General features: G+C 39.8%; 1 protein-coding gene across 1 annotated transcript in view; it reads left to right on the plus strand.

Annotated features, from left to right (window-relative positions):
- Window positions 1–12268, plus strand: part of jph3b (junctophilin 3b) — a 145556-nt gene that overhangs the window by 47481 nt on the left and 85807 nt on the right. Inside the window, exon 2 of the mRNA XM_061969892.1 lies at window positions 4348–4834. Coding sequence (XP_061825876.1) covers window positions 4348–4834 — 487 coding nt within the window. The remainder of the gene's footprint in view (window positions 1–4347; window positions 4835–12268) is intronic.

Genomic DNA, 12268 nt, shown 5'->3' on the forward strand with positions numbered 1-12268 from the left:
GGCTGTGCTTACTGAGCATGAAGCAATTTTATTTGGTACATGGTGTAATGATAAGTGAGACCAGTAGATGGCAGTCATAAGTAAACAACACCAACACTTTAAATGTTCCATTGAGAATATAGAACATTACACACGGCGCTCAAAAATCTGTCAAAATGTTTTTAGTACGACTTCGGTAAGCTATGAAGCCGCACCGCTTGAAGGATTGTCGGCACATTAAACATACCAGTATTACTATCGTGCATGTATAAGGACTGCAAAATGGCACTTATTGGCAGACATATTACCTGGCATTTTGTTTCGCAATATTATCGAAAACCAACTTTTCTTAGCTTCTGGTACCTGCTGATGTGTATTTGGGATCTGCATAAGTCCTGAAAATGTGCCCGCGTCCGCAATTGTAGTCCGTGTCGACACCGTAGTCATAAGCTTCTTCTTTTTTTCTATCTTGTGGCATTCATCTTCCGTTGTGCCATTTCTGATATAAAGTAGCGTAAAGTTCTTACTTATATCTGTCAGTAGACTAACTATCAAAGTGCTAAAAACTGTAGTATATTTACATAAGTCACCCACAGAACTTTAGTTATTAGAGAGTTCCGGTCGGACGGTTTTCATGGGACACATTTCCGGCGTTGATGTTACATTATTGAACCTTGGATGAGGAGATGCTGCTGCGTTATTGATTTAAGTAAAGTTTGAATGTCATTAAAACAGTTAGCTCGATCTTTTGACACTTCTTCCACTCCTGTCCTTGCACGCTACACCGCTACAACAAAGATGACGGGGAGAAGACGCTGTGGAAGGTGAGCCACGTAAATAAGACCGCCCACAAAACGGCGCATCCTGAAGCAACTGTCAGAAAGCTACTTGAAGATGATCTGTAAAACATAATCTATGCAACATTTTGACCAAAGAACCACCATTACATGTTATGTAGACCACAAGGAATTGTTTCCAATTTAGGAAAAAAAAAAAAAAAAGACCCCTGTAATGCGCCTTTTGTATGAAAAAAGACCTGACTAGACCGGCTCATCGGCAATGCGCCTTGTAATCTGGTGTGCCCTACGGTCCAGAAAATACGGTACTTGAATATTTATCCATACAATTGGACACTTTAACAATGACAATAGATTGTATTGTAGAGTAAAAAACTAGCAGCTCAGTCACCAGAATTTTACCATATTTTACACTAAAATTCTGGCAACGCTGGCGCCAGTTTTTCCAGCAAATGCTACAGATTTTTTTTTACAGTGTACACAAAAAAATCAATTGTAATATGTAATATTTGTAAATGTGCAGGCATTGTGTAATATTATATTTGTCATGTCTGTGATCATGTTTTGTTTAGTTATGTTTTGCTTGGTTTTTGGACACTTTTTAGTTCTTGTCTTCACTCCCTTGCTTTGTCACCATAGCAACCATTAGTTTCACCTGGTTCACATCCTCATGTCATGCACCTGTCTCACGTTTTCACATTTTGAGTCACGCACCTGTTTTCACTAATCATGTCACCAGTATTTAAGCCTGTCAATTTCTGTTGGTCGGCCTGGCGACACCACATTCATGCTCTGCACTCTTGACATGCTGCTTACCCTGTCCAGGTCATAGTTCATGCTACTCTTTTCTTGCCACGTAAGTTTTTGTTTATTCAAGCCACTGTTTTGTACCTCCGCTGTGAGCGCCTTTTGTTTGTTCCTTTTTTTCCATAGTTCTGCCTTTGTGCCAGTTTTGTTTTATTAGCCAAGTTTGTTCCCCGCCTTGTGCGCGCCTTTTGTTTATACTTTTTATAATATATTGTTAAATCATGTATTTAACTTCTCGCCATGTCTCGTCCAATTATTTTGCACCATGGGAAAACAAACCACGCCAAAGTCCAAGTTTTGACAATATTAAGGCGACTCGTTACACATTTATATATAAATATTATTCAGTTACTATTTTTTTATACTGAATAATATTTAAATAATAAAAATAATAAAAAATATTCAGTTACAGGTTGATTGGCAACACTAAATGGGCCCTAGTGTGTGAATGTGAGTGTGAATGTTGTCTGTCTATCTGTGCTGGCCCTGTGATGAGGTGGCGACTTGTCCAGGGTGTACCCCCCTTTCCGCCCGAATGCAGCTGAGATAGATAGGCTCCAGCACCCCCCGCGACCACAAAAGGGACAAGCGGTAGACGGCGTGGCGAAGTTGGTAGAGTGGCAGTGTCAGCAATCGGAGGGTTGCTGGTCACTGGGGTTCAATCCCCACCTTCTACCATCCTAGTCACGTCCGTTGTGTCCTTGGGCAAGACACTTCACCCCTTGCTCCTGATGGCTGCTGGTTAGCGCCTTGCATGGCAGCTCCCGCCATCAGTGTGTGAATGTGTGTGTGAATGGGTGAATGTGGAAATAGTGTCAAAGCGCTTTAAGTACCTTGAAGGTAGAAAAGCGCTATACAAGTATAACCCATTTATCATTTATTTATAATTTATTCAGTTACAAGCAGCTTTCTTAAGACAGCCATTCAGTAGCTGCCTTGTGGCCCTCATTGAAAAGGAGTTTGACCAAGGTGTGGCCCTCACTGAAAAGGAGTTTGACAGCCCTTGTCAAGCCTCTCCAATAGAGCTGCTTCTGTTGTCTGCACAGGTACAATAGTATGACAAATATCTTCCTCCTATTGTTGCATCAATGTGTCATAAGCGTACATTTTGGATAGATTGTGCAGGCAGGATCAGTTAAGGAAATAGTGCGACATCATAACAGTGCCAATACGATACAATAAAAAAGGAACAACTTGAAATCTTTCCATTTCCATTTTTTTCAAGGGGTGCATTTTTTTTACCACATTATTCATATTGTATAATTAAGCTTACTGACCAGACTGCGTTTTGTATGGTAGCATCACTTTCCTACTTCTTACTGTTGCTACTGCACTCGGAACCTCAAAGAAGGGTACTGAAAAGTGGACAGTACAATTTAGAAATGAAAACTACCAAACATACTAGTATGTTGCAGGATATGAATATGGGTCTAGGGCAGGGATGTGTGTGTCATGCATCCATATAACAGCGTATTGGATTACCCAGGAAAATTGGGCTTTAACAGAGGTTGTACTGTACTGTATTTTTTTGGTTACGACTTAACAGTTATGTTAGAATATTTTAGAAGGCTTTTAATTGGTCAGTCTCTGCTGATAATGTAACCTAACTGGCATAACTGCTGACTACTTCAGCCCTCAACACATCCATCCATCCATTTTCCTACCGCTTGTCATTTGGAGGAAAAATACCAAAGACTAGGGGTGGCCGATATTGACCAATAAAAAGGCTTCTAACATTTTGTACACAGGTGGTATCACCCACAAGATTAAAGTTGAGTCATGACCAAAAAAAAATATTTGTAAGCAAAAAAAATGTAACCAAACTTTTTTTTTAATATATATATATATTTTTAAATTTCAAATCCATTATTTTTTGCAATTTATGGTGGGTTGCAAATCCATTATTTGTGTGGTCTCATAAAAAGACACCTTTCGCTCCATTCTGCTCCAGTGCAGTACAAATGTATCTCAAAAAGGAAAGGTAGGCATGCTGAACATCTTTGCTGCTGGATCAATATAATATACTGTATATACTATATATATAATATACTGTAAGGATTATTCCCTGTCTGCAGCTCCAAAGGTGGGGTAGCTCAAGGATTTGACTGTTCTATTATTTTGGAAGGTACAATTAAAGACTACCGTATTTTTCGGATTATAAATCGCAGTTTTTTTCATAGTTTGGGGTGCGATTTATACTCTGGAGCGATTTACAGTATGTGTGAAATTATTAACACTGAGGAAGAAGATTTCATGGGATTTAGCGATTAGGAGTGACAGATTGTTTGGTAAACATATACGTAGCATGTTCTATATGTTATAGTTATTTGAATGACTCTTACCATAATATGTTACGTTAACATACCAGGCACGTTCTCAGTTGGTTATTTATGCCTCATATAACGTACACTTATTCAGCCTGTTGTTCACTATTCTTTATTTATTTTAAATTGCCTTTCAAATGTCTATTCTTGGTGTTGGGTTTTATCAAATAAATTTCCCCCAAAAAATGCGACTTATAGTCTAGTGCGACTTATATATGTTTTTTTCCTTCTTTATTATGCATTTTCGGCCGGAGCGATTTATACTCCGGAGCGATTTATAATCCGAAAAATGACAAGTAATGAAGAATCCCACTAAACATTCCTGCAAAACAGAAGGATTGTAAATTAGTGGTGTGTAAATTGAATTCTTATCAATTTTCAAGTACTTTTTCTATAATCAAAAACATTTTTAAAGTTTAATGTTTTTTGTCTTCCTCCAGGCACATTTCAGGGCCAGTGGGTTGGCGGGATGCGGCACGGCTACGGTGTTCGCCAAAGTGTCCCCTACGGCATGGCGGCGGTCATCCGCTCCCCCCTCCGTACATCCATCAACTCTCTCCGCTCCAGCTCGGAACACAGCAACGGTACAGCGCTCCTCGACCGAACTACCGTGGCCGTTCCCGGTCCTCCCCCGGTTCCCGGCACCCTGTCCACCAGCGTCTCCATGTGCAGCACCGGAAGCAGCGGCAGCAGCCCCGCCGTGTCTCGAGGAGGCTTCGTCCTGACGGCACACAGCGAAGCTGAGCTTCTAAAGGGAAAGAGAAAGAGTGGGCTGTTCAGGAGGTCTATTCTGTCCGGGCTTAAGCTGAGGAAATCGGAGTCCAGGAGCTCTCTGGCCTCCCAGAGGTCTAAACAGAGCTCATTCCGCAGCGAGGCAGGGATGAGTACTGTGTCTTCAGCTGCATCTGACATCAACTCTACTATCAGGTAAGAGGATTTCATTATATTTTTTAGACAACTGGCATATCCAGGTAATACAATGTGAATGTGCATGAGCCAAATGATGATTTGCTTAGTTTGGCTCTGTCCCAGCTCGAATACAGGGCTGTGTCCTCTGGTAAATGTTATTAACATTCAATCAATGCTTATTACAGATATTACCTCTCTCTAACCTTTACCATGCACCAACATTTAATGATGGTGCATGGCTACTTTCTTCAATAATACGGCTGCTCTTAGGTCAAACACACATACTGCAGCACAGTGGAGCATCGGTTATAAATGTTGCCTCACAACAAGAAGATTTGAGTCGGGATCAGGATTTGAGTATGGTCTTGGGCCTTCCTGTGTAGTTTGTATATTCTCCAAGCTTGTGTGGGTTTTCTCTGGGAGCTCGGCTTCCTCCAACACACCAAAAAAAACCTTCTGTTGTATTTAATACACTATATTGCCAAAAGTATTTGGCCACCTGCCTTTACTCATATATGAACTTGAAGTGCCATCCCACGGAATTGCCCAACATGTTTTGGTATCCTGGAGCATTCAAAGTTCCTTTCACTGGAACTAAGGGGTCAAGCCCAACTCCTGAAAAACAACCCCACACCATAATTCCTCCTCTACCAAATTTCACACTCGGCATAATGCAGTCCGAAATGTTGCGTTCTCTTGGCAACCTCCAAACCCAGACTCGTCCATCAGATTGCCAGATGGAAAAGCGTGATTCATCACTCCAGAGAAGGCGTCTCCACTGCTCTCGAGTCCAGTAGCGACGTGCTTTACACCACTGCATCCGATGCTTTGCATTGGACTTGGTGATATATGGCTTGGATGCAGCTGCTCGGCCATGGAAACCCATTCCATGAAGCTCTCTGCGTACTGTACGTGGGCTAATTGGAAGGTCACATGAAGTTTAGAGCTCTTGCAACTGACTGTGCAGAAAGTTTTTGCACTATGCGCTTCAGCATCCGCTGACCCCTCTCTGTCAGTTTACGTGGCCTACCACTTGGTGGCTGAGTTGCTGTTGTTCCCAATCTCTTCCCTTTTCTTATAATAAAGTTGACGTTGGAATATTTAGGAGCAGGGACATTTCACGACTGGATTTGTTGCACAGGTGGCATCCTATGACAGTTCCACGCTGAAAATCACTGAGAGCGGCCCATTCTTTCACAAATGTTTGTAGAAACAGTCTCCATGCCTAAGTGCTTGATTTTATACACCAGGCCAAGTGATTAGGACACCTGATTCTCATCATTTGGATGGGTGGCCAAATACTTTTGGCAATATAGTATATAGTGGAATGTTATTATTTTCAATTTGTTCACACTTTCAATAGATCTCTCCTAAAAAAAAAAGTGTCCGTAATATTAGATGTGCCGAGCTATTTAAAATGTTTATTTTGTTTTACTGCACATTAACAACTGTACAGTTGTACATCTGTTTTCGTATCGAACAAAACTGAATGTTTTTCCCATAACAAATAATGTAAATCGACATGATTTGTTCTAGACATAATAAAATATTAACATAAAACACATTTTAAAGTTTAAGTCCCAACGATAGACTTTTCACCACACTAGGTGTGGTGAAATTATCCTCTGCATTTGACTCATCCCCTTGTTCACTCCCTGGGAGGTGGGGGGAGCAGTAAGCAGCAGCGGTGGCCACGCTCAAGAATCATTTTGGTGATTTAACCCCCAATTCCAACCCTTGATGCTGAGTGCCAAGCAGGGAGGTAATGTGTCCCATTTTTTTTGTCTTTGGTATGACTCGACCGGCCGGGGTTTGAACTCACGACCTTCCAGTCTCAGGGCAGAAACTCTAACCACAAGGCCACTGAGCAGGTTTTAGACAGAATAATTATAGTTTTATGTGCAGAAATCAATGTGAAAGACATTTAAATGTGACGATAGTGTCTAGCGGCCCCTGGCGTGATCCCAGCATGCAGAGAAGTGACTTGCCATTTTATTAGGTATCAGGCATAAGAAAAGTAATACAGGTCGAGCAGGAACCCAGGATTCAACAGAACACTGTGGCATACACTAATTAAAGAACCAGCACTGAACAAGGCAGAACTAAATAGAACTAATTAACAATGTGGAACAGGTGTGCTGGCAGGAAAAGGGACAGACATTAAAGGTGTTGCAAAACACAGAGACCAAACAGGAAATAATACTAAAACAAGAGCAACCAGGCCAAGACAATACGATACAAAACACAGGGAAATAACCAAAAAAGTACAAACTGCCACGTGGGATCATGGCAATAAATTATTAACTTTTTTAGCATTATCAACGACTCTTGTCGGTGAAGATGGCAACGAGCGAAGAGGGAGTTGAACTGGGGTTGAATGACTGCCAGGTGGGGAGTGAAGTGCAGGCTCACAGGTATGTTTTGTAATAAAGACATTTTATGTAAGACATTCAGACTCACGCAGTGTATTAATAAAAACAAAACTGAGTCACCAACACGTGGGATTCTTTGTTTAAGAACCGGATTCTGTCATGTCTGTTGATCATTTTTTTGTTTAGTTATGTTCTGCTTGGTTTTTGGACACTTTTTAGTTCCTGCTTTCACTCCCTTGCCTTGTCACCATGACTACTCATTAGTTTCACCTGTCTCACGTTTAGCACTCGCACACCTGTCACAAATCATGTCTGTATTATTTAAGCCCATTGTTGCCAGGAAGTCAGCCTGGCGACATTAACTCTGATACCTCCATGATTACGTGTCCATGCCATAGTTCTATGATCTTTCCATGCTTGACCAAGTACGTTTTGTTTCATGTCCTTAGTCTGTTTATGTGTTAATTTTGTTCATAGCCAAGTTTGTACTTCCGCCCTTGTGCGCGCTTTTCGTTTGTTCCTTTTGATTTACCGGACACTTTGAAAAGTATACCTGCACAAACAAAATTATGGCTAGTTGAGCAACAATCGTGTTCCCATGTTTAGTTTTTACTCATTTTTACTAATTGGTTTTTATCTAGTCTGCACTTTGTCTGTGTTATTATTATTGGCTTTTATCTAGTTTGCACTTTGTCTATATTATTACTATTATCATTATTATCGTCTCATTCTATTTTTTATTTTCCTATTTTAATGATGTTGGATCTGTGTTGTTGTTGGGGACAAGTGTTGTAAATTAGCTTTGGCTACAAACACTATGATGCATACATTGGATAACTGTTTCAGATGTCTGTTTTTGTATCTGTCCCTATTTAAAATAAACCTCTATAATAATAAAAATAATAGTGTTAAAATAAATATGTCCTTACCTTCACGCCTTGCCCGCTCCAACTTTCCTTTGCATTTCGGGAAAACAAAACACCCCATAGTCCCTTTCTTGACAGATTCTGTGATACATGTGCAAACTGACGAGTTTGTTACATGTAATAGTTAGCTGTATGATAACTAAGACGCTACAGTACAGTACACTACGCGGTACATGAAAACCAGGGAAAACAATTAGCAAAAAATGTTCATCAAAAATTAAATCCTGCGAAATGCAGGTTGTATGAAAACCAGGGTACCAGTAAATAAATACAGTAAATATGATTTACAATGCATATAATTAATAGTTGAAGTAGTTTATTAGAAACTCTAAATTGTCCTTAAGTGTGAATATGAGTGTGGATGTTTGCTTTGTGATTGGCTGGTAATCCGTCCAGGCACATTTTACCCGAAGTTGATCCGTTATTCAGTCAAGCTTTTAGACAAATTGAGGTCTTATAAGTTGTTGCAAACTTTACCTGAATAAAAACATACTCAACTATTCCAGAATTTTACAAATCAAACACATACACTCCCTCTCAGAGGTAGTGAATTATCCTCAAGCTGGTGTGTATGCAGAATCCCTAATTATAAAAAGACAAAGGCTAGATTTTGCATGTGGAAAGTTCTGATTGTACTTTGGAAATCCTCAGTGTCAAATTCCAGGTATGCAGGATTGGGGTGGTTTATTTTTAAAGGCACTAAGCAGACTGACAAACGCTGTTTGCGCATCACGACTGTCTTAACCTGTTTGTTGGTTGATTGGCCGACAGCAGATTATCAGGTCAGATTTGTTATCAGCAAGGCTACTTGTGTTCTTTAACACTGTAAACTCTTATTCGAGTATAGCATAATCAATAGGTGGTCAGACATCTTTGTTTAGAGTTACACATAGGTGAAGCATTTCTGGTAATTTACCAAAAACTTTCCAAGAAAAGTTTAGCAAGGAAATTTTGTAAATATTCCAAGTCAAATATGAACTCATAAACTTTCAAGGGAACAGGGAACCTACAGTACGATGATCTAATCTACATTTAAAACACTTCCTTCCTTCTAGACAAATGCAGAAAGTAGTTTATAAAAGTGACTGTGGAGCAAAATGTACATAACATTTGCACAAAACGGTATCTAAAACCTTTTTGTGTAAATTTTCCGTACATTTTGCTCCAGTCACTTTTATAAACTACTTTCTGCATATATCTGCAAGATGTTCAATTCTGGAGGCGTTCTCAGACTGCAAATTAAACCACGCCCCAGCCTCTCCAAAAGTATCAAAATGTTTCTTTTGAAAATGTACACTGTTTAAATATATACCTTGAAGACAAATGTTACCGCAATTTGTTTTCATACATGCACAAAAATTTCTTTTTTACATTATGCTAGTAGGGATCACACAATGCAGGAGACAGCAGGCAACATGCAGGTGAAGAGTATTTAGTGCCAAAAAGTCTAAATCCAAACATGAATACTGTAGGGTGCAGCCAGAAAATGCACTAAACAAGCACAGGGAAAGCTGTGCATGAAAAAGAGAATTCACAGAAAAGCATATATATACATACTGTATATATATATATATATATATATATATATATATATATATAAAACACAGTGGTGAACATGCCCTTTCCCAACTACTTTGGCACGTGTTGCAGCCATGAAATTCTAAGTTAATTATAATTTGCACAAAAAAAAACAAAGTTTATGAGTTTGAAAATCAAATATCTTGTCTTTGTAGTGCATTCAATTGAATATGGGTTGAAAAGGATTTGCAAATCATTGTATTCCGTTAATATTTACACCTAACACAATTTCCCAACTCATATGGAAACGGGGTTTGTATATATATATGTGTATATATATATATATATATATATATATATATATATATATATATATAACATTATCAATAGTAGCCTCTCTTCTGGAATATTTCCAGTAGAGTTTAAACATGCAGTGGTACGACCTCTACTTAAAAAACCCAGCCTCGACCCCTCTCTCCTCTCTAACTTCAGACCTATCTCTAATCTTCCATACATTTCCAAAATATTAGAGAAGGTTGTCTACAGTCAGTTGTTGCCCTTCTTAGAGGAAAATGGTATCACTGAGCTGTTCCAGTCCGGTTTTAAAGCCCTCCACAGCACAGAGTCAGCGCTTCTAAAAGTTTTTAACGATATCCTCCTGTCCACTGATTCTGGTAAATATGTTGTCCTGGTGCTTTTAGATCTGTCTGCTGCGTTCGACACCGTCGACCACGCCACCTTAATCACTCGTCTTGAGAACTGTGTGGGCATTAAGGGCGCCGCCCTCAACTGGTTCCGGTCGTACCTAACCGACAGGAGTTTTTGTGTAAAAGTAGACAGTTTTATGTCGTCCACAGCTCCTTTACCACATGGGGTCCCCCAGGGCTCAATCCTTGCCCCAATTTTATTTGCGCTTTACCTTCTCCCCCTTGGTTCTATTTTTAGGAAGTACAGTATTGCATTTCATTTTTATGCCGATAATTGCCAGATTTATTTTCCCATGGCACAAAATAACACGGTTCAACGTCTTATTGACTGCCTGCACGACATCAAAGTCTGGCTTTCAGCTAACTTCCTGAGCCTAAATGAAGATAAAACAGAAGTTATGTTGTTCGGTCCAAGTCGCTCTCCCTCCCCCAACGTTGACCTCGGCACTCTGACCCCGTATCTCAGCGACTCTGTCACAAACCTGGGGGTAAAGTTTGACTCAGATTTTAAATTCGAAAAGCAAATCAGCAGCGTCGTTCAAAAAAGCTTTTATCAATTACGCCAAATAGCGAAAGTGAAACCGCTTCTATCAAGACATGATCTTGAAAAATTAATCCACGCTTTTATCTCGACTCGTCTTGATTATTGTAATGCCCTGTATGTTGGCATTAGCCAGGCCTCCCTCGCCCGCCTGCAGCTCGTGCAGAACTCTGCTGCTCGTCTGCTAACACAGACCCGCAGACGTGAGCACATCACCCCTATTTTAGCGTCCCTTCACTGGCTCCCTGTGCGTTACCGAATCAATTTTAAACTCCTTTTATTTGTTTTTAAATGTCTAAACAACTTCGCGCCAACCTATCTCTCCGACCTCCTTCAGCCTTACTGCCCCACCCGATCCTTAAGATCAGCCGATCAGCTGCTGTTGACGGTCCCTGACACAAGGCTGAAGCTTAGAGGTGACAGAGCTTTCGCTGTTGCTGCTCCCAAGCTCTGGAACGACCTACCCCTGAGTGTTAGACAAGCCTCCTCTCTTCCTGTTTTTAAATCTCTCTTAAAAACATACTTTTATTCCATGGCTTTTAACACTGAGTGATATCCATCCTGCAATGGCGCCCCATAATACACCTGCTGTGATCCTGTTTTTATGTTTTTATGTTTTTATTAATTCTATTTTAATTATTTATTTTTTATCGTGTTCTGTTTGTGTTGTGTTGTGTTTGCTCGGTACTCGTTTTATCTTTTAACCTGTTCATTGTACAGCACTTTGGGTACCCCTGTGGTAAATTTTAAATGTGCTCTATAAATAAAGTTGATTTGATTTGATTTGATATATATGTATATGTGTATATACATATATATATATATATATATATATATATACAGTTGCAAGAAAAGATATATGAACCCTTTGGGATTACTTGGATTTTTGCATAAATTGGGCATATAATGTCTTCTGCTCTTCATCAAAGTCACAACAATAGACAAAAATAATCTGCTTAAACTAATACTGCACGAAAAAAAATGATTTTCTCATTTTTTACTGAACACAACATGTAAACAGTTACGTGCAGGGTGGAAAAAGTATGTGAACCTTTGAATTTATTAACTGGTTGACCCTCCTTTGGCAGCAATAACCTCAACCAAACGTCTCTTGTAGTTGCAGATCATTTTGGACCATTCCTCTTTACAAAACTGTTTCAGTTCAGCAAAATGCTTGGGATGTGTGGGGTGAATTGCTCTCATGAGGTCATGCCACAGCATCTCAATTGGGTTGAGGTCAGGACTCTGACTGGGCCACTCCAGAAGGCTTTTTTTTTCTTCTGTTTAAACCATTCTGTTGTTGATTTACTTTTACACTTTGGGTCATTGTCCTGATGCACCAACCATCCTCTCTTGAGCTTCAGTTGGCAGACGGATGGTCTTAAGTT

This window comes from Nerophis lumbriciformis, linkage group LG10 (genome assembly GCF_033978685.3).
Source record: "Nerophis lumbriciformis linkage group LG10, RoL_Nlum_v2.1, whole genome shotgun sequence".
Classification (NCBI taxonomy): Eukaryota; Metazoa; Chordata; class Actinopteri; order Syngnathiformes; family Syngnathidae; genus Nerophis; species Nerophis lumbriciformis.